General features: G+C 42.7%; 1 protein-coding gene across 1 annotated transcript in view; it reads left to right on the plus strand.

The window, feature by feature from the left end:
• Positions 1-23,501, plus strand: part of DAPK3 (death associated protein kinase 3) — a 68,142-nt gene that overhangs the window by 35,261 nt on the left and 9,380 nt on the right. The window contains exon 5 of the mRNA XM_044268540.1: positions 21,523-21,549. Coding sequence (XP_044124475.1) covers positions 21,523-21,549 — 27 coding nt within the window. The remainder of the gene's footprint in view (positions 1-21,522; positions 21,550-23,501) is intronic.

Here is a 23,501-nt window from a genome sequence, read left to right on the forward strand (position 1 = left end):
TGCGAATATTTCACAGGCTCTTGTGAGCGCTACCAGCTCAGCTTGTTGTGCCGAAGTTGTGACAATTGGTTCAGCTTCTATCACTTGATTTGGGAGCATGACTACTGCGTAACCTGTTTGATATGTCCTGTCATCTGGTCTTGTGCATGATCCATCCACAAAAACATCTATACTGTCAGTCTGTGGCGTGTCCTTTAAATCTTTCCTAGGTGTTGTGCATGACAAGATCACTTCATCACATCTGTGTTCAGGTATTGGGTCTACTTGTTCGTCAGAACCTTCACACTTAAGTCTCAAAAGTGTATGCAAAAATCTTATCACTGGTGAGGTGTCTGGACATGTCTTTATCACCAGGTTTGCCGTACTGAGTAATATGGTCTCATATCCGGACAGTCTCTGAGCTGTCATGTGTTGTGTGGTCATGTTTTGAAGGAGGGACAAAACTGTATGAGTGGTGAAAAGTTCCATTACATTTCCATGGACTATCTTAGTAGCATCTTTTACTGACATGGCCGCGGCTGCTAATGCTTGGAGACAGTGAGGCATTCCAAGAACTACAGGAGGTAATTTTCTCGATAGGTATGAAACTGGCCTGTTTCTTCCCCCATGTGTCTGTGTCAAAACCGCTGCATAGGTTTCTCCCGATACCACACAGTATAATTGGAATGGCTTTCCATAATCTGCCAGGGCCAAGGCTGGGGCTTGGGTCAAGGACCGAATCAATCTCTCAAAGGCTTCTACTCTGTCCTCTGTCCACTCCACTACCTGGTGCTTCTGTGAGTGTAGTTTTTCTTAGGATTGAATCCCAATGGGAGCAATCAGGGATCCACTGCCTACAATACACTATTGACCCTAGAAAGGACAGCATTGTAGCTTTTTCCCCTGGCCTGCTTAGGGAGGTCACTGCCTTGACTCTAGCGGGTGAGATCTTTCTCTCTCCTGCCTCTATTATGCACCCCAGATACTCTACCTGGGTACTTGCATATTGGATTTTCTTCTTCGAGGCCAGGTATCCTTTGCTTGCCAAGTGGTCTAATAAACTCCGTGAATCTATTTCGCAGGCTTCTAACTCCGAATTGGAGAGTAAAAGGTCATCTGTGTACTGTATTAAGGTGGATCCCCTCTTTGGTTCCCAATCTTCCAATGTAGCCTTTAATACAATAGAAAAGGCTGCTGGACTATCCCCAAAACCTTGTGGGAGACGGGTCCAAGTCACCTGACCATCATCAGCCCACTGAAAAGCAAAAAGACTTTGTGCATCCCAAGCCACTGGTATGGAAAAGAACGCATTACTGAGGTCAACTACAGTGTAGTATTTGGATCCCGCAGGAATGGCCCCAAACACAGCTGTAAGGTCTGCCACCAAGGGGGGAAGTGGGATAATTGCCTTGTTTACCTTCCTTAGATCCTGTACCAATCTCCATGTGCCATTATTTTTTTTTACGGGATTTATCGGTGTATTCCAGGGACTGACAATTTTCCTAAGAATTCCCATCTGCAAGTATTTCTCAATTTGCGGCCTTATACCCTCTAACTTTTCCTCACTCAATGGGTATTGTTTCTGAAAGGTTGGCATAACCCCCTCCTTCAAACAGGGCCGGTAGGGCTCACAGTTAATCGTTCCTACTGAGTCTTTACATTTTGCCCAAATTGGATGATTTTCCAGGGACATTGGTATGCTTAAAAAGAACCCATTCATGTCACGTCTCTTTGGGTTTGTCAGGTCACATTTCATTGAGGTCGCTGTCAGTCTTCCCTTTTTGTCAAAAACTAATGAAATCTGTAATGCTGCCATTAGATCCCTTCCTAATAGGCAAACGGGGCATTCTAGCAGGACTGCAAAAGACATGTGCGTCACTAGTTCCCCCGTAAGAGTACAAACCGGGAGCGGTGCTGTCACCTTATGTATCACTGTCGTCCCATTGATACCCATAGAACTTCCTTCGGTGCATTTGTCGTTAATGAAGTCTATTTTGTTTACGCTTGAAGTCGTTGCTCCGGTGTCAAGCAATAAATTAACTGTAATACCATCAATTTGCAGTATTACTTGTGGTAAAACTTGCCAATCAGTTGGAACAAAATGCATAATGAAGGACGGGACTCGTTCTGGGCACCTCTAATAGTGATTGTTCCCCCGTGGGGACGGGTGTTCATGCTCAGACCACCTCCGTAAATCTGATTGCAGATTGGGTTGTCTACTCCCCCCATCCTGTGCTGGCCAGTGTATGTTAATAAGATCTCCCTGGGGTTGTCTTCTTGTCATATCTTGCTGTCTTTCCTGTTGTCTGGGTCTATGGCTGAGAGTATTATCTGAATATCCTCCATTGTTAATTGGCTCCCTGCAGTATACTTCTGCAGAAACATAGCTGCTGCTCTAGGGTCCTTTTTTGGATTGGGACACATATCCTTCAGTTCTTTCATTAATCCTAAAGGAAGAGGGATATGGACTTCAGTGTCACCTACAGTGATCATGGGGAGCTGTAGTTGTGTGCCTCTATTATCCCCTTCCTCAGGTGTTAGAGCGAGTTTGGAAAATATGTCTGTCAGGGGTTGCATTACTCCAGGTACTCTAGGGGTGGAAGTTGCCAGGGGCCTACCATGTTCTAAACTGTCTGCCCCTATCTGTGTTTCAGTTCTCCTACTGTATTCTTCCTGAGCTCTGGTTTCCCAGTCCTTCCTCACCCTCCTGTACTCTTGTCTTAGTTTTTCTATCTCGGTCAGCAGCTGGTCCTTTTTGTTAGTTACAGCTCTGGTTTTCCCACATTCTCCTCCCAGAATGCCCTTCAATTCATCCATCTGTTCCTCACTAGGGAGGTCAGTATTATTGGGGTTCTCGTGATTATATATAACGGGAAAGACATTCTGAAGGGGAAGTTGTTTAATGTAGACTATGTCTATCTTTAGTTTATCCCTCAGTTGGGTCAACTCCTGTACATAAATGTTCATACTTTTTCTATATTCCTTTCTCCTTTCCTGAGCCTGTTTGACTTGTGGAGTCACATTTTTTTGTTCCCTAAGTGCTGCTGCCACTATAACTGCAGTATTCACAAGGGAATCTCTATCCCCCAAATCCGGGTACAGTCCGGTTCTCTTTTGGTTCTCACCAGAAAATAATAATAATTCTGGTGCGGTTGCTTGTTTTGGACAGGGGACCTTATCATAAGGGTCTTGTAGCATGTCCTCCGTAGAGACAGCTGGGACTGTTGCCTTTTCTGGTTCTAACACCGTCACGTCATATGCCGGTGGTTTATCTGGTAAGGAGGGCAGAATTTCTGACCATGGAACTTCTTCCTCTTTACTCACTGTCCCCCTATCCTGTTTTAAGTATATGTGATGGGTTGGTGGAAATCTCTTTCTATATTCTTTGAATGCTTTCTCCCATTTCTTAAAACATGTTTTCATATAATTTTCATCCCAGGCACCGGCTGGATAGTTATATTTCGGGTGAAGCCCCACCATTTTTTTAACCTCCTCCCAGTCCCCTTCATTACGAGGACCTACATCGCTGATCTGCGTAATACACAGCTGCTGACTGCGGTCACAGATATTTACCCAAAATGGATCAGTTACACTAATCCCACAGGTGCCTGATACAAAATGTAACGGTGTGGGTCTGGTCTCTGGCTCACCATCCTTTCCCACGCTGTTACCCATAATGTTTAATGCAATTGACAATAAACTCTATATATATATATATTCGAGCAGCAAACAGTGAGGTGGAAATAGCAGCGTAGAAATAGCAGCAAGTAATTGTGTTAGTACTGTTATGTTGAGGATCAATTAAGCCAGCACAATCAGATTTTCCACCAGTACAATATTCTTATAACACGTGTAAAATATCTAATATGGGCAACACCATTTATTGACTTAATAGACTGCAGTAATCAATGTCACCTTCCAAGTTATAACCGTACAGTTATGTTCTTTAAACAATTCACTCCACAGACAATCCTAGTGAGTTAGAAACCAACATCTGCATTGAGATGTATGCGTTTCCCTCACTGTTTCCTTTTTATCATATGTATTCCTTTACATATATTCCTGGTACCTTGTTTCCTTGTTTCACATAAATCCAGAGTTATCCTTTAACTCATTCACATATATCCGGAGTTATCCTGTAACTCAATAAACCGTCAAGTGAGACTAATTCCCACTTGTAAAATCCCTGCCAACGTCCGAAGAGACTAGTTCTACATTCGGAAAATTCCCTGCCATCAATATGATGTATGTTCCTGGAACAACATCCCCTGCCAACCACTGTGCCTATAGGAGACGCCGCTCCTATCAGGATACGCAGAACACTGAGTGCTGCCTCGTGTCTGTCCCACAGTCATATGAACACTAAACTAACCTATCAACTAACCTGCCATCCAGTATACATCAGATATTCACCGTATCCAGGAGAGAAACATTCCAACCAACACAAATAGTGGCAGAAATTATTACTCACCTGGATAGTCAGTGAACCATCCTCTGCTACCAATTGAAAGGAGCCCCTGGTTTGTCTGTGGGTGAATCACCGGCCGGACAACCACTGAAGACCAATACACGTTGATAGGTATAAAATGGTTGCTGCTTTATTTTGACATTGTAGAAAATTTATAGCTTCAAACCACAAAATTAGCATATACCTCCCCTAAGTTTAATCCAATCAGGTAACGAATTGATCAATTTCCTCTTTATACAGCCAAAGTAAAAAAAGTCATGATAATTTCCTAGAAACAAGGTACATATGTGACGCATTTATAATTCTTAGAATTTAGATATCTAACCACCATGTTTGTCAACCTTCGCTCTGTTCAAATATTTCGCGGAATCATCCTTGTTTATTTTGTACCAACATTTATCTGATAGAACATCCTTCACTTATCTAAACCAAAGATGAACGTCAATATACAAGATGCTTATATAACCAGTATTATAGCAAATGTAAAATATATGTCTAATGCACATATTAGATATAAGTGTAAAAAGGTATATATGTATATATGCATATATATGTTTCTGCAGCTATGATGTCATGCATTCAGCAATTCTCTCTCCAGATACCTTCATCATAAATGTGGCATTCTTTTGCAAAGCATGCATATCTCTTTCTAGCCATGCGGTTTTGAGCTTCAGACAGCCATTTCCTGTTAGCTTGTGTTACTAGACCTTGTTGTTACTTCCTTTAAAGAAGAACTCTGTATACTTTAATACAAGCATATAAGGCTGAATTAATACATATATGTGAACGTGTGTGGATACAGACATAATTTCCTTACACTCTCCTGCTAAAACATAGCACTCAGCCTTGGGTAAGTTGTCCCTGTATAGTCAGGAGGGCTGTAGCAGAGCAGCGGAATCCGGGACGAGCTACCGTTCCCACCGCTAGCTTTGGTATAAGTCCTGCGCTGTGGGCAGCCCCGGTAAAAATGGCTCAAAGGAGACGGAAGACATGCCGGCAGCACGATTCTCTGTCAGGGCCGGAGTCTCTTGAGAACAGGTCACGTGGACGGAACACACGCTGCGCGGCGTGAGGCTGCGTACCACGTGACCAGGAAGTAACTAATTGAAAATGCTGGCACGGAGATCTGGACAGCGTGCAGTGCCAGTCGTGTCCCGGATTAGGCCAGAAGCATTTCGTTCCCAGCAGAGAAACCTTCTGACACCTCTAAGGCCTTCAGCCCGGTAAGCCTCCTCTCAGAAGAAACATGTTTGTTGTATATGCACATGGATGTTGCCTTTTCACTGGTGGAGGTTCCCCACTCTAATTTTACTCCTTAGTGAGGGGTTGTTTTTATACTTTTCAGGGCAAAGATGCCGGGAAAAGTGGGGAATCTGCACTAAAGAAGTAGTGCGCAATATGTAAAAGGCAGTTAACAGGTCACAGTAAAAGGCCACACTGTAAAAGTGCACGGATAAAATTATGTTAGAAGAGGCCCCTTCTTTGGTGGATAACCTTAAAACCCTTATTAAGGAGGAGGTCAGCTCTGCCATTGAAGCCAAAATGGCCACCATACCACAAAAAGCCTCTACATCCAGATCAAATCCGTAATCTCATATGGATTTGGATTTTTATGAAGACAGTGATTCTTCAGATTCTGATTCCACCTCTTCTGAAGACGTAACGGGTAGACCCTTATGTTCCATAGAAGAAACACAATCTCTCCTGAAAGCGATTAGGGCTACATTGAACCTCGAAGAGTCAAAAGAAGCCCAAACAATTCAAGATCAAATATTTAAAGGGCTTCTGTCACCCCCCCTCCCCCCCCCTATTGTGCAATTTTCATTAGCCGACATTAGCTATTTGCTAATGTCAGCTGAGTGCAATCATACACAAGTCCTACCTCTGTCTGTGGCTTAGTTCTTGTAAAAATCGTACTTTTATAATATTCAAATTTCTTCACTACCAGCAAGTTGGGCGGTTACTTGCTGGTAGCCGTCGCATCCTCGGAATATAAACACTCCCCATCTGCTCCTGATAGACAGGGCCAGCGAGCGCTCTCCTCCTCCCGTTGGCCCGTCTGCTTCTGAATTCCCGCGCCTGCGCCATAACGTTCCTCGATTGGTGCAGGCGTACTGAGTGAAGGACGTGCGCTTGCCTGCTCCTTCCTCAGTGCGCCTGCGCCGATGACGTCATCCTACACCCGGAAGAGAAGACTGCCGGCATCGCTGTGAAGGAGGCGGAGAGTCCGGTGACGTCGCTGGATGCTTGTTTCAGGTAAGTATTTGCCTGATAAGAATTCAGCCATCGTTCCCACTATATCCACCAACGTTTAAGGGGGCATAAAATTACTATATGCTATTTTGCATACACTATGCCACCAACGATTAGAACCAATATTCCCATATTAATTATATAAATATATATCTCATAAATATATAAACACACAGATATTATATATTAATATATTTATACTGTATAAATATATATTTATACAGTGTGTGTGTGTATATATATATATATATATATATATATATATATATATATATATATATATAATCTTTGTGTGTTTATATATTTATTTATGAGATATATATTTATATAATTAATATGGGAATATTGGTTCTAATCGTTGGTGGTATAGTGTATGTAAAATAGCATATAGTAATTTTATGCCCCCTTAAACGATGGTGGATATAGTGGGAACGATGCCTGAATTCTTATCAGGCAAATACTTACCTGAAACAAGCATCCAGCGACGTCACCGGACTCTCCGCCTCCTTCACAGCGATGCCGGCAGTCTTCTCTTCCGGGTGTAGGATGACGTCATAGGCGCACTGAGGATGGAGCAGGCAAGCGCGCATCCTTCTCTCAGTACACCTGCGCCGATCGAGGAACGTTACGGCGCAGACGGGGCCAACAGGAGGAGGAGAGCGCTCGCAGGCCCTGTCTATCAAGAGCAGATGGGGCGTGTTTATATTCAGAGGATGCAGCGGCTACCAGCAAGTAACCGCCCAACTTGCTGGTAGTGAAGAAATGTGCATGTTCTAAAAGTACGAAGAACTAAGCCACAGACAGAGGTAGGACTTGTATGATTGCACTCAGCTGACATTAGCAAATAGCTAATGTCTGCTAATGAAAATTGCACAATGGGGGGTGAAAGAAGCCCTTTAAAGGGATAGGGGATAGGAAAAAGAGTATTCCCAGTCCACGATAACATTTAAACTAATCTCAGAAGAATGGAAAGACCCTGAAAACAAATCGGGAACCTCTAAGGTATTCAAAAGAAAATATCTCTTTAATGAAGGTAACTCAGCCCACTGGGACAGAACCCCCAGAGTAGATGCACCTATAGCCAGGATATCCAAAAGGGCATCTCTGCCATTTGAGGATGTAGGATTATTAAGATATACAATGGACAAAAAATTTGAATCTGTTCTTAAAAGATCTTGGAAGACAAATACGGCTATGTTGAGACCCAGTATTGCAGCCACATACACAGCTAGGGCTCTATCCTTATGGTTGTCCCAGTTGGAAGAACATTTGGTTTCAGGCACCCCTAGAGAAGATATTATATTTTCCCTGCCGGTATTGAAGCTTTAAAATCTTTAGCTGGCGCTTCCACGGACCTGGTCAAATTGTCCGCTAGATCTGCAGCTCTTCTCAATACCGCTAGGAGGTCTGTTTGGTTAAGCTCCTGGTCAGGGGACACGACTTCTAAAAACAGACTTTGTGGTATCCCTTGTGAAGGAGACAGGTGAAACAAACAAACGGCTCCTTCCAAGCTATTATCAACCTAAAACATCTCAACAAATTAATCAAGGACAAAAAATTCAAGATGGAGACCGTGAAGTCAACCATTGCTACATGGTAACTCTCGACTTGGCAGATGCATACTATCATGTTCCAATTTACCCCAATCACCAGAAGTATCTCCGGTTCACAATCTTCCTGAGAAACCAACTTGTCCATCTGCAGTTCCAGGTCCTACCCTTCGGCCTCGCTTCAGCCCCAAGGATCTTTGCCAAGTTAGCGGCAGAAATCTCAAGCGTCTTCCATCAAAAATAAATAATAATTTTTCCATACCTAGACAATTTTCTCATCTCTGCATCATCACAGATTCTGCTGCCAAGTAATTTACAGATAGTACCGAGCACTCTCCAGTCACTGGACTGGAAACAGAATCTGGACAAATCAGATCCATCTCCCAGCAGGGTAAAAGTTTTTTGGGGAAATCAGTTGGATTCCTATCAGATGACTTCCTTTCTTCCGCAACAAAAGAAGAAAGCTATTATAACAAAAGTCTCAGCATTTCGTCTGCTCAGGAAAGTATCCTTTTGGAGTATCATGATTCTAGGTCTAATGACTTCAACAATACCGGCAGTCAAATTGCCTCCGTTCCACGGAAGAGTTCTTCAGAACTTCCTTCTGAAGTATTGTAACTGAAGTGTGCTTTCACTGGACAGGACAGTGACTCTTCCCTCCCATCTAAAGAACCCTTTAGGCTGGTGGTTGAACCTGCAGAATCTGAACCAGGGAGTACTATGGCGGACACCAAATCAAGTCGTCATCACAACGGACGCAAGCGGGAATTTTTAGGGAGCCCACTGCGGGAATCAGCTGGTACAAGGAGTCCAGGATCCAGATTTCCCACTAGGTCCTCAAATTCAAAGGAACTGCTAGCAGTATTTCTGGCACTAAAAGTCTTTTTCCCAACCATCCACTCACAAAAAGTCAAAGTTCTGCTAGATAACAGGACCACGGTAGTGTACCTAAACAAGCAAGGGGGCACTAAGGGCAAAATTCTCTGGCAAATTTCATCCCAAATCTTCTCCTGGGCCGAGACTCGCATAGATGGACTGAGGAGATTGATTCTAGGAGGAGAAGAAAATACTATAGCGGACTTTTTGAGCAGAAGGAAATTTGAGTCCGAGAGAGTGGAGTCTCAATAGGTCAATATTTCAAAACATTTGCAGGAGATGGGGTCATCCAAGTCTAGATCTCTTTGCTTCCCAGAAAAACAAGCAGACAGATCCGAGCGAGTGCAAAACATTTTAATGCGTTTTGCACGCGCGTGAGAAAAATCTGCATGTTTGGTACCCAAACCCGAACTTCTTCATGGGTTTGGGTAAGGTGTTGTGTAGATTTTTATTATTTTACCTTATAAAAAAAAAATAATTATATTTAACTCTCCTTAATCCACTTGTTGGCTCAGCCTGGCTTCTCTTCTCTTGTTCGGGGAAAAGGACCTGTGGTGACGTCACTGCGCTCATCACATGGTCAGTCACATGATCCATCACCATGGTGTGGGGTACATTGGTGCCATTTTGGGCACATATGATTTTTTTGATCGTTCATTATTACACTTTAACCACTTAAGGACCACAGGTTTATACCCCCCTAGTGACCAGGCCCTTTTTTACAAATCGGCACTCCACAACTTTAGCGGTTTATTGCTCGGTCATGCAACTTACCACCCAAATGAATTTTACCTCCTTTTCTTCTCACTAATAGAGCTTTCATTTGGTGATATTTCATTGCCGCTGACATTTTTACTTTTTTTGTTATTAATCGAAATTTAACGATTTTTTTGCAAAAAAATGACATTTTTCACTTTCAGCTGTAAAATTTTGCAAAAAAAACCACATCCATATATACATTTTTCGCCAAATTTATTGTTCTACATGTCTTTGATAAAAAAAAAATGTTTGGGCAAAAAAAAAAATGGTTTGGGTAAAAGTTATAGCATTTGCAAACTATGGTACAAAAATGTGAATTTCCGCTTTTTGAAACAGCTCTGACTTTCTGAGCACCTGTCATGATTCCTGAGGTTCTACAATGCCCAAACAGTAGAAAACCCCCACAAATGACCCCATTTCGGAAAGTAGACACCCTAAGGTATTCGCTGATGGGCATAGTGAGTTCATAGAACTTTTATTTTTTGTCACAAGTTAGCGGAAAATGATGAGGATTTTATTTTTTTTATTTTTTCTTACAAAGTCTCATATTCCACTAACTTGCGACAAAAAATAAAAAATTCTAAAAACTTGCCATGCCCCTCACGGAATACCTTGGGGTGCCTTCTTTCCAAAATGGGGTCACTTGTGGGGTAGTTATACTGCCCTGGCAATTTAGGGGCCCAAATGTGTGAGAAGAACTTTGCAATCAAAATGTGTAAAAAATGACCGGTGAAATCCAAAAGGTGCACTTTGGAATATGTGCCCCTTTGCCCACCTTGGCAGCAAAAAAGTGTGACACATCTGGTATCGCCGTACTCAGGAGAAGTTGGGGAATGTGTTTTGGGGTGTCATTTTACATATACCCATGCTGGGTGAGAAAAATATCTTGGTCAAATGCCAACTTTGTATAAAAAAATGGGAAAAGTTGTCTTTTGCCAAGATATTTCTCTCACCCAGCATGGGTATATGTAAAATGACACCCCAAAACACATTCCCCAACTTCTCCTGAGTACGGCGATACCAGATGTGTCACACTTTTTTGCTGCCAAGGTGGGCAAAGGGGCACATATTCCAAAGTGCACCTTTCAGATTTTGCAGGCCATTTTTTACACATTTTGATTGCAAAGTTCTTCTCACACATTTGGGCCCCTAAATTGCCAGGGCAGTATAACTACCCCACAAGTGACCCCATTTTGGAAAGAAGACACCCCAAGGTATTCCGTGAGGGGCATGGCGAGTTCCTAGAATTTTTTATTTCTTGTCACAAGTTAGCGGAAAATGATGATTTTTTTTTTTTTATCTTTTTTCCTTACAAAGTCTCATATTCCACTAACTTGCGACAAAAAATAAAAAATTCTAGGAACTCGCCATGCCCCTCACGGAATACCTTGGGGTGTCTTCTTTCCAAAATGGGGTCACTTGTGGCGTAGTTATACTGCCCTGGCAATTTAGGGGCCCAAATGTGTGAGAAGAACTTTGCAATCAAAATCTGTAAAAAATGACCGGTGAAATCCGAAAGGTGCACTTTGGAATATGTGCCCCTTTGCCCACCTTGGCATCAAAAAAGCGTCACACATCTGGTATCGCCGTACTCAGGAGAAGTTGGGGAATGTGTTTTGGGGTGTCATTTTACATATACCCATGCTGGGTGAGAGAAATATCTTGGCAAAAGACAACTTTTCCAATTTTTTTATACAAAGTTGGCATTTGACCAAGATATTTTTCTCACCCAGCATGGGTATATGTAAAATGACACCCCAAAACACATTGCCCAACTTCTCCTGAGTACGGCGATACCAGATGTGTCACACTTTTTTGCTGCCAAGGTGGGCAAAGGGGCACATATTCCAAAGTGCACCTTTCAGATTTTGCAGGCCATTTTTTACACATTTTGATTGCAAAGTTCTTCTCACACATTTGGGCCCCTAAATTGCCAGGGCAGTATAACTACGCCACAAGTGACCCCATTTTGGAAAGAAGACACCCCAAGGTATTCCGTGAGGGGCATGGCGAGTTCCTAGAATTTTTTATTTCTTGTCACAAGTTAGCGGAAAATGATGATTTTTTTTTTTTTATCTTTTTTCCTTACAAAGTCTCATATTCCACTAACTTGCGACAAAAAATAAAAAATTCTAGGAACTCGCCATGCCCCTCACGGAATACCTTGGGGTGTCTTCTTTCCAAAATGGGGTCACTTGTGGCGTAGTTATACTGCCCTGGCAATTTAGGGGCCCAAATGTGTGAGAAGAACTTTGCAATCAAAATGTGTAAAAAATGGCCTGCAAAATCTGAAAGGTGCACTTTGGAATATGTGCCCCTTTGCCCACCTTGGCAGCAAAAAAGTGTGACACATCTGGTATCGCCGTACTCAGGAGAAGTTGGGGAATGTGTTTTGGGGTGTCATTTTACATATACCCATGCTGGGTGAGAGAAATATCTTGGCAAAAGACAACTTTTCCCATTTTTTTATACAAAGTTGGCATTTGACCAAGATATTTCTCTCACCCAGCATGGGTATATGTAAAATGACACCCCAAAACACATTCCCCAACTTCTCCTGAGTACGGCGATACCAGATGTGTCACACTTTTTTGCAGCCTAGATGCGCAAAGGGGCCCAAATTCCTTTTAGGAGGGCATTTTTAGACATTTGGATCCCAGACTTCTTCTCACACTTTCGGGCCCCTAAAAAGCCAGGGCAGTATAAATACCCCACATGTGACCCCACTTTGGAAAGAAGACACCCCAAGGTATCAATGAGGGGCCTGGCGAGTTCCTAGAATTTTTTTTTTTTTTGCATAAGTTAGCGGATATTGATTTTTTTTTGTTTTTTTTCTCACAAAGTCTCACTTTCCGCTAACTTAGGACAAAAATTTCAATCTTTCATGGACTCAATATGCCCCTCACGGAATACCTTGGGGTGTCTTCTTTCCGAAATGGGGTCACATGTGGGGTATTTATACTGCCCTGGCTTTTTAGGGGCCCTAAAGCGTGAGAAGTCTGGAATATAAATGTCTAAAAATGTTTACGCATTTGGATTCCGTGAGGGGTATGGTGCGTCCATGTGAGATTTTATTTTTTGACACAAGTTAGTGGAATATGAGACTTTGTAAGAAAAAACAAAAACAAAAACAAACAAAAAATGTCTGCTAACTTGTGCCAAAAAAAATGGCTGAATGGAGCCTTACCAGGGGGGGGTGATCAATGACAGGGGGGGTGATCAATGACAGGGGGGTGATCACCCATATAGACTCCCTGATCACCCCCCTGTCATTGATCACCCCCCCTGTAAGGCTTCATTCAGACGTCCGCATGATTTTTACGGATCCATGGATACATGGATCGGATCCACAGAACGCATGCGGACGTCTGAATGGAGCCTTACAGGGGGGTTATCAATGACAGGGGGTGATCAGGGTAATCAGGGTGATCACCCGCCTGTCACTGATCACCCCCCCTGTAAGGCTCCATTCAGACATCCGCATGATTTTTTACGGATCCATGGATACATGGATCGGATCCACAAAACGCATGCGGACGTCTGAATGGAGCCTTACAGGGGGGTTATCAATGACAGGGGGTGATCAGGGTAATCACCCCCCTGTCACTGATCACCCCCCCTGTAAGGCTCCATTCAGACATCCGCATGATTTTTTACGGATCCATGGATACATGGATCGGATCCACAAAACGCATGCGGACGTCTGAATGGAGCCTTACAGGGGGGTTATCAATGACAGGGGGTGATCAGGGTAATCACCCCCCTGTCACTGATCACCCCCCCTGTAAGGCTCCATTCAGACATCCGCATGATTTTTTACGGATCCATGGATACATGGATCGGATCCACAAAACGCATGCGGACGTCTGAATGGAGCCTTACAGGGGGGTTATCAATGACAGGGGGTGATCAGGGTAATCACCCCCCTGTCACTGATCACCCCCCCTGTAAGGCTCCATTCAGACATCCGCATGATTTTTTACGGATCCATGGATACATGGATCGGATCCACAGAACACATGCGGACGTCTGAATGGAGCCTTACAGGGGGGTTATCAATGACAGGGGGTGATCAGGTTGATCACCCCCCTGTCACTGATCACCCCCCCTGTAAGGCTCCATTCAGACGTCTGCATAATTTTTACGGATCCATGGATACATGGATCGGATCCGTAAAAATCATGCGGATGTCTGAATGGAGCCTGACAGGGGGGTGATCAATGACAGGGGGGTGATCAATGACAGGGGGGTGATCAATGACAGGGGGTGATCAGGGAGTGTATATGGGTGATCACCCGCCTGTCATTGATCACCCCCCTGTAAGGCTCCATTCAGACGTCCGCATGATTTTTACGGATCCATGGATACATGGATCGGATCCGTAAAAATCATGCGGACGTCTGAATGGAGCCTGACAGGGCGGTGATCAATGACAGGGGGGTGATCAGGGAGTGTATATGGGTGATCACCCGCCTGTCATTGATCACCCCCCTGTAAGGCTCCATTCAGACGTCCGCATGATTTTTACGGATCCATGGATACATGGATCGGATCCGTAAAAATCATGCGGACGTCTGAATGGAGCCTGACAGGGCGGTGATCAATGACAGGGGGTGATCAGGGAGTGTATATGGGTGATCACCCACCTGTCATTGATCACCCCCCTGTAAGGCTCCATTCAGACGTCCGTATGCTTTTTGCGGATCCGATCCATGTATCCGTGGATCCGTAAAAATCATACGGACGTCTGAACGGAGCCTGACAGGGGGGTGATCAATGACAGGGCGGTGATCAATGACAGGGGGGTGATCAGGGAGTTTATATGGGGTGATCATGGGTGATCAGGGGTTTATAAGGGGTTAATAAGTGACGGGGGGGGGGTGTAGTGTAGTGTAGTGTTTGGTGCGACTGTACTGACCTACCTGAGTCCTCTGGTGGTCGATCCTAACAAAAGGGACCACCAGAGGACCAGGTAGGAGGTATATTAGACGCTGTTATGAAAACAGCGTCTAATATACCTGTTAGGGGTTAAAAAATTCAGATCTCCAGCCTGCCAGCGAGCGATCGCCGCTGGCAGGCTGGAGATCCACTCGCTTACCTTCCGTTCCTGTGAGCGCGCGCGCCTGTGTGCGCGCGTTCACAGGAAATCTCGCGTCTCGCGAGATGACGCCTATTGGCGTTAGTGTGACCTGGGAGAGCCGCCGCGATGACGCCTTTCGGCGTTAGCGCGGCGGCAAGCGGTTAAGTCAAGGTGACCAAAAAAATTGTTTATTTATTTTTACAGCGTTCTCAATGAGGCATTAGGTCACGTGATATTTTTATAGAGCAGGTTGTTACGGACGTGGCAATACCCAATATGTATACTTTTTTGTAATTTATTTCACAATAACATAACACAATAATTGCATTTTTGAAACCTGTCACCTAGAAAATGCATATTAAACCGCCAACAGTACCTTATTGCGCCTGTAGCATAATTATAAAGGTGTCTATGTATTTTCTGTACAATACGCCAAAAGTCAGAAAAAATACTTTTATGCAACTGAGTGCGCTATGTAAACGATAGTCTTGAAGTCAAGCATGCCCCGCCCCCTTGTCCGCCCCTTTAGTATTTGATAGGATGTTCAATTCCTTCACTGCTTGGCGCTTAAGCGTAGTCTCGCGCATGCGCAGGCTCTCATGTACGAGTGCCTTATCATTGAGCCTACCTCACAGCGGAGTGGAACAGTGCACAGACGCCGGCACTGCAGGGACACAGCACACCAGTCGTGAAGGAATTGGAAATCCTATCAATCAAACGCAGAGGGGGGGCAGGGCACGCTTGACTTAAGACGAGAAAGCCGCTGCCCCCTTGACTTCAAGACTATCGTTTACATAGCGCACCCAGTTGAATAAGACTTTTTTCACAGTTTTGGCACATTGTACAGAAAAGACACAGACACCTTTTATAATCATGCAATAAGGTACTGCTGGCGGTTTAATATGCATTTTCTAGGTGACAGGTTCCCTTTAAGTAATAAAATATTCTACAGTTTTCCGCACCTGTATCTGAATACTTTAGTAATTGTATGTATACTCAATGAATACTTCTGTTCAGTCTTTACGAAGGAAAATGAAGGAAAAGGACCTCAGTTAGGAAAGAAGACTAATGAATCTTTTGATGCATGTGTCTTTACAGAGGAAGAGGTTCTAAGTCAGCTGTCTAAAATCAATACAAATAAGTCACAGGGGCCTGATGGGATACACCCAAAGCTATTAAAAGAGCTCAGCGGTGAACTAGCAAAACCATTAAAATATTTATTTAACAAATCACTGGCAACAGGAGTCGTCCCAGAAGATTGGAAATGAGCAAATGTTGTGCCGATTCACAAGAAAGGTAGTAGGGAGGAATCGGGCAACTATAGGCCAGTAAGCCTGGCATCAATAGTGGGGAAATTAATGGAAACCATACTTAAGGAGAGGATTGTGGAACATCTAAAATCCCATGGATTGAAAGATGAAAAACAGCATGGGTTTACTTCAGGGAGATCATGTCAAACTAATCTTATTGATTTTTTTCTTGATTGGGTGACTAAAACAATAGATGGCGGAGGTGCAGTAGACATCGCTTATCTAGACTTCAGTAAGGCTTTCGATACTGTCCCACACAGAAGGCTTATCAATAAATTGCAGTCTTTGGGCTTGGACTCCCATATTGTTGAATGGATTAGGCAGTGGCTGAGGGACAGGCAACAGAGGGTTGTAGTCAATGGAGTATATTCAGACCAAGGTCTTGTTACCAGTGGGGTACCTCAGGGATCTGTTCTGGGACCCATATTGTTTAATATCTTTATCAGCGAAATTGCAGAAGGCCTCGATGGTAAGGTGTGTCTTTTTGCTGATGACACAAAGATTTGTAACAGGGTTGATGTTACAGGGATACACCAAATGGAAAAGGATTTAGGAAAACTAGAGGAATGGTCTAAAATCTGGCAACTAAAATTTAATGTGGATAAGTGCAAAATAATGCACCTGGGGCGTAAAAACCCAAAAGCAGAATATAAAATCGGTGATACAGTCCTAACCTCAGTATCTGAGGAAAGGGATTTAGGGGTCATTATTTCAGAAGACTTAAAGGTAGGCAGACAATGTCATAGAGCAGCAGGAAATGCTAGCAGAATGCTTGGGTGTATAGGGAGAGGCATTACTAGTAGAAAGAGGGAGGTGCTCATGCCGCTCTACAGAGCACTAGTGAGACCTCATTTGGAGTATTGTGCTCAGTACTGGAGACCATATCTCCAGAAGGATATTGATACTTTGGAGAGAGTTCAGAGAAGAGCTACTAAACTAGTACATGGATTGCAGGATAAAACTTACCAGGAAAGATTAAAGGACCTTAACATGTATAGCTTGGAAGAAAGACGAGACAGAGGGGATATGATAGAAACTTTTAAATACATAAAGGGAATCAACAAGGTAAAAGAGGAGAGAATATTTAAAAGAAGAAAAACTGCTACAAGAGGACATAGTTTTAAATTAGCAGGGCAAAGGTTTAAAAGTAATATCAGGAAGTATTACTTTACTGAGAGAGTAGTGGATGCATGGAATAGCCTTCCTGCAGAAGTGGTAGCTGCAAATACAGTGAAGGAGTTTAAGCATGCATGGGATAGGCATAAGGCCATCGTTCATATAAGATAGGGCCAGGGGCTATCCATAGTACTTAGTATATTGGGCAGACTAGATGGGCCAAATGGTTCTTATCTGCCGACACATTCTATGTTTCTATGTAATTAAAACTGTTTTTTTTTTTTTTTTTTTTTAATCTGTATAGCGTCACCTGCTGTTTGTTCTTTCTTATTTCTTTGAGAAGGCCGCACATACTCAGTTTCATCTTTCAGATGTCTCCTGATATGTGATAGGGAGAGCATGGACACACCTCCTGAGCTGACAGCTTGATATAAATCTAGCAGAGCAATGAATGGGGAGATCTCGGGATCCATATGAGGTACAGGGCTGATTCTAGCTTTTTACATTAGTCATGGTATAGCCCCTTTACTACATTATTATGGGTTTCTATTCATTTCACTTACCAAACACAGACTAAAAAAACAATTAAAAATGGTACCAATGACAAATTAAAATTGTCCTGCCAGAAAACAGGCTTCCCACAGTTATACAATTATGGATCTCTGAATGTGGTGGCATGAAAACAAATTTTGTAACAAAAAAAATATTCTGCAAGTAGTGTAAATGAATAAAAACTATATAAATTTGGCATCTTTGTAATCGTACTGACCCATAGAATAAAGTTACCATATTATTTATGCCACACAATGAACGTTCTAAAAAATAAAATCCCCCAAAATGATGTGGATGTTTTTAACTTTTATCCATATGAGTTAACTATTAGATCACTGGGGTTCCTACTGTTAAGACCCCAATAGTTACAAGAACAGGAACCCCGTGCCTTGTGGAGCCCCCTCAAAAAAACGGTGGGGATGCATCACATTTATGCCATATGCTATTAACCCCCTCCATACCAGACCCCAAAGTTAGTAACCTTGAACCCTCCACTTCATTAAACCACCAGTAAAGGTTTAAAAAGTGGAAAATATTTTTTTTCTTTATTTCTGTCATCTGAACCTGGGTTTCATCTTATAGTCAAGTGTGTCTTATAGTCTGAAAAATACGTTATGTCTTATAGTTACCTGTAATATTGGTTTATGCAAAGTTTTGTTGAAATGACTGTGACCATTTAAGGCCAAAATTCTGTTAGACCTTACAGGGTGTGACACAGTGAGGGGAATGGTCTGGGAAAACGGCTATTTTCCTCCCAGCGTCTGCTGCTGGGCTGATTTGCAGCCAGGTGGGGTCAAATACCGGACTGGATTTTAATTTGCAACCAGGTGGGGTAAAATACCGGACTGGATTTTAATTGCCAGTCCGGGTTTTTAGCAGCACCTGGCTGTCCTTAAATTGGCAGCTGGGCTCAGCAGCAGGATCTCTGTATTCGGATCTGAGACTTGGTGCCAGGTTGGAGGGCTGACACCCATGGGCCGAGGAAACAGGCCCCCTCAAGCCCGCCGTGGACTGCTAGACGCAGAACTGACATCAAGGTGACTTGTCTTATATGAACTTTCCAATTTGTGTGAAGTAACACCAAGATGTACTTTCCATTGTGTGTGAAGTAAACACCAGGACTGCAAAGTAACGCAATGTTTTGTGCATTTGGCTCAAGTATGAATAAACACCGACGTTTTGCGTTAAGAACTTGTCTTTTGCCCCTGTACTGCGTCTGCTTACCCCATCTACCAGAGCGAAACCCCACAAGGGTTAAAGAAGAATCCAACTTTTGTGGGTAATCAAATTAGTTGTGTTTGTAAACTGTAGGATAAATTCACAAGAGTGTGTTCGGTCCAGGGAAAATGTGCCATGTGATGGCACACCTACTGGACTGAACTCTGCTCCTTTGGACCGAACTCCCAGCATCATATTGGTCTGTGTAAAAGGATCATAAGGCTAATTTCACACTAGTGTGTTTGGTCCAGGAAGCACTCTTCGAGTTATGGCTGCATTTCCTGGTGCAAACACAGTTCCTCTGACCCAAACTCACAGCATCATAATAACTTAAAGGGGTTGTCACATCATATTGCTAGGATATACCCCCATTGTCTTATAGGTGCAGGTCCCACTTCTGGATCGGAGCCCCAGAAGTGGTGGAGGGCACACTGCGCATGCGTCTATTCATTTTCTATGGGGTTATAGTAGTGAATGGGAGCGGTGGCCGCTCCAGCGGTGGGACCCGCACCGATAAGACAAAGGGGGCATATCCTAGCGACATTCCCCCATTGTCTGTGATGAGACGACCCCTTTAAGATCCTGCCTGGCTTAAGCTCCTGCCTGACCTCAGGTCTACTGCACTGAATTCACATAATGCCATGAGTACAGTACAGCAGACCTGTGGTCAAGTAGGACCATCTTAAGTCATTATGATGCTTATGGTCCTTCTACACAGACCGATACTTGGGCCAATTATCAGGGATGACCTTTTGTAGAAATGCTCTTTTCCTATAATTGGCCTGTGTAAAAGATGTTGGTAAACACTTGATGGAAGAAGTAAATGATCATCCATTGACCGTGTCCTTCAGTCGGCACCTAAAATCATTATCTCTGATCAACAGATCAGCCTACGTATACGGGAATCTACTGCCCAGAAGCAATGATGCTCTATGGGGACAAACAATTGTTACAGCGATTGCTTGTCCCCATACAGCAGAGATGATTGCTGCATCTATTATAGATGCAGCCCTCATCTCTGCTGACAATCGGGTCATTGTTTGGAATGTTTGCTTTATTCCTAATAATTGCCTCCAAACATCAGTCTATGTAAAAGGACCTTAAGCCTAGGGCTACACAACAATGAGTTGTGCTACATATAGGGTACGACTACACTGCAACATGTGTTGTCATGTAACATATTTTATAATTCTAGTCTATGGTGTGGCACTGCGACATGACAGTCGCACAAAAATCCATCTTGAATGGGTCTTTGGCAACTGTCATGTCACAGTGCGACACCATAGACTAGCATTATAAAACATATCGCGCAACATTACTGCGACAAATGTCGTTGTGTAGCCCTATTCTAAGGGCATTTGCACCCGGAGAAGATTTTCTATGGCACAACAGGTCATTTTCCACACGGAAGAAAAAAGCAAAGTGTACATGAGAGTTAATTTATTCTCGTACACTTTGCTGGTACCTCATTACACACAGAAAAAACAGGCATAATCCACAATGTGTGCCGGTAGCCCTAATACTTTCTCTCCTTTTATGAACTGCATCTGGAAACCTGATAATGTGGTTGTAGCCAAGGGTGGAGCTACATCTAGAATTTTTGTAGCACTTTTAATTGATTTTTAACTATCAATTGGTGACAGCTATATTCCAGAGCAGTGAATTGATTAGTGTGTAATTGTGCACTGTAATTTTAATAGTAAAAATCAATTGCAAGTGCTACATAAAATCTGGCTGTTGCTCCAGTCTTCAGGTACTTCCACACATTCAGTTTTTTAATGCAGTTTTTGAAGCCAGTACCAGGAATGGATCATAAAAGGAGAGAAAGTATTAAGGACAAATACTGTTTCTACTCTTTTGAATCAATTCCTGGTTTTGGCTTAAAAAACTGAAGAAAACCTGAACATGTGACTGTACCCTTAGGGGGACCGGACACGATCAGGTGTTGATAATGCAGATTCATATGACGTTTTTGAAGCTAAAACTAGGTGTGGATAAAAAAATAATATAATCTGCCCTTGTTAATGGCTCTCCTTTCATGATCCACACCTGGTTTTAGTTTCCAAAGCGCATCAGAAAATCTCATCAAAACCTGACTGTACAGGCACCCTGATTGGTCTGAAGCACTTTCCATTCATTTTAACATGGTGTGACATATACAGTGCACAGGATTGCATACAAGTCCGTTTACTGCTTTAGCCTACAGCTATCACTCAGTAATTAATTGAAGTGCTATGCCCCAGCCTTATGGATCACATTTTTTGACATGCACTTGTGAATAATTGTCAAGAGCACTATACTAATATATGCCGAATTTCATAAATGAAAACAAACATTGACTCAATGTTTTTGTCCAAACAGGAGCATTGGAGTGATCACTTACATCTTGTGAGTAAACATGAATGGATGGGAGTCTTTATTTTGATGTATTTAATCTCCGTGTTACTAATTGTACTTAATCAGCACTTTATGGTCATGAAGGCCTCATAATCCATTATGCTAGATTATAATGTAAAGTATTACTGTGGCTGTAGGTCAGTTTCAAGTCCTCTGTGGGTAAGGCTATACTGTACATTAGTTCACATATTTCCACTCATCCACTTTCTACTACTGTAAATTCTGTGTATTTTCTGTATCTTTCTTGTGTGGCCATACCCTTAAGGATTTTTCAGTTCTTAAAACAATAAAAAAACAAAATTGGGTAATGGCCATATCAAGACAAGTGACTAGTCTCGTTATCAGGGCATAATATAATATAATACAATTTGACTTTATGAAATATCTGATTTATTTTGAATTGCCCTTTAACTTATCACATGTTCCATTACAAATATAGTACTGTATATACAAAATACAACAGGAAAAAAAGAACAAAAGGGATAATTATTCTGACAAAGTAAAAGAAATTCCCAAGTTAAATATGAGAGTATAAACGCACAAAAGGGGGAGAAACAAGACAGACAACCCTGGGGTCCTTTTATCAAATTGATGTAAAGTAGAACTGGCTTAGTGGCCCATAACATTTTTCACCGCTCCTTTGGAAAATGAAAGGTGGAATCTGACTGGTTACTATGGGCAACTAAGCCAGTTCTACTGATTAAATATCCCCCACTATGCCTAGGAAAGATTATGAACTGTGTCAGACCCTCAAGATAAGACATCCAAGGTTTCCATGTTGTGTCAAACATAATTTGATAATATTATAGGATACTAGAAAGTCTTTCATTTGACGACTCTAGGTCTGAGAGAAATGGTTATCCAGCCTCTAGCTATAGTCAATTAAGCAAAAAACTAAACAGTTTTGATTACTATAATGATTTACTGCTTAAAGGGTTTCTACCACTTAGGTGTCACATATTTGGCTGTCAGACACTAGCGATCCGCTAGTGTCTGCTCTGGCCAACCATCCTAATATAATTGCTTTTGGGACGGTGGTTTGGCTAAAAAAACTACTTTTATTAATATGCTAATGAGCCTCTAGGTGCTATGGGGGCGTCATTAGCACCTAGAGGCTCCGTCTACCTTTAGAAACTGCCGCCCCCAGCGCGTCCCTCCAGCCCGCCCATCTCCTCCTGAATGCGATCCTCGTATGTATTCTGCGCATGCGCAGTAAATGTCTGACAGCTTCCCTGCTCAGACATCTCCACTGCGCCTGTTCCTCGGAGCACTATGGCGTCATCGCGCAGGCGCAGTGGAGATGTCTGAGCAAGGAAGCGGTCAGACATTCACTGCGCATGCGCAGAATACATACGAGGATCGCATTCAGGAGGAGATGGGCGGGCTGGAGGGACGCGCTCGGCGGCGGCAGTTTCTGAAGGTAGACGGAGCCTCTAGGTGCTAATGACGCCCCCATAGCACCTAGAGGCTCATTAGCATATTAATAAAAGTAGTTTTTTTAGCCAAACCACCGTCCCAAAAGCAATTATATTAGGATGGTTGGCCAGAGCAGACACTAGCGGATCGCTAGTGTCTGACAGCCAAATATGTGACACCTAAGTGGTAGAAACCCTTTAAATGCAGTCACATGACCATATGTATTTTGCGGTCTGCAAAATCTTACAAAACTTCACATTAAATAGAAAATGTTTGCACATGAAAATCATGTATATACTGTGTGTGTGTATATATGTGTGTGTATATGTATGTGTGTATATATGTATATATATATATATATATATATATATATATATATATATATATAATAATAAATTTTTTTAATGGACAGCAGTTCATTCACTTTTATCCTATGCTGCTGCCTGTCATATTAACCACTTAACTATCGGGCCCATTTTTGTTTTTTCCTCCCCACGTTTTACCAAAAGCCACAACTCCTTTTTTCT

This window comes from Bufo gargarizans, chromosome 1 (genome assembly GCF_014858855.1).
Source record: "Bufo gargarizans isolate SCDJY-AF-19 chromosome 1, ASM1485885v1, whole genome shotgun sequence".
In the NCBI taxonomy this organism is placed as follows: Eukaryota; Metazoa; Chordata; class Amphibia; order Anura; family Bufonidae; genus Bufo; species Bufo gargarizans.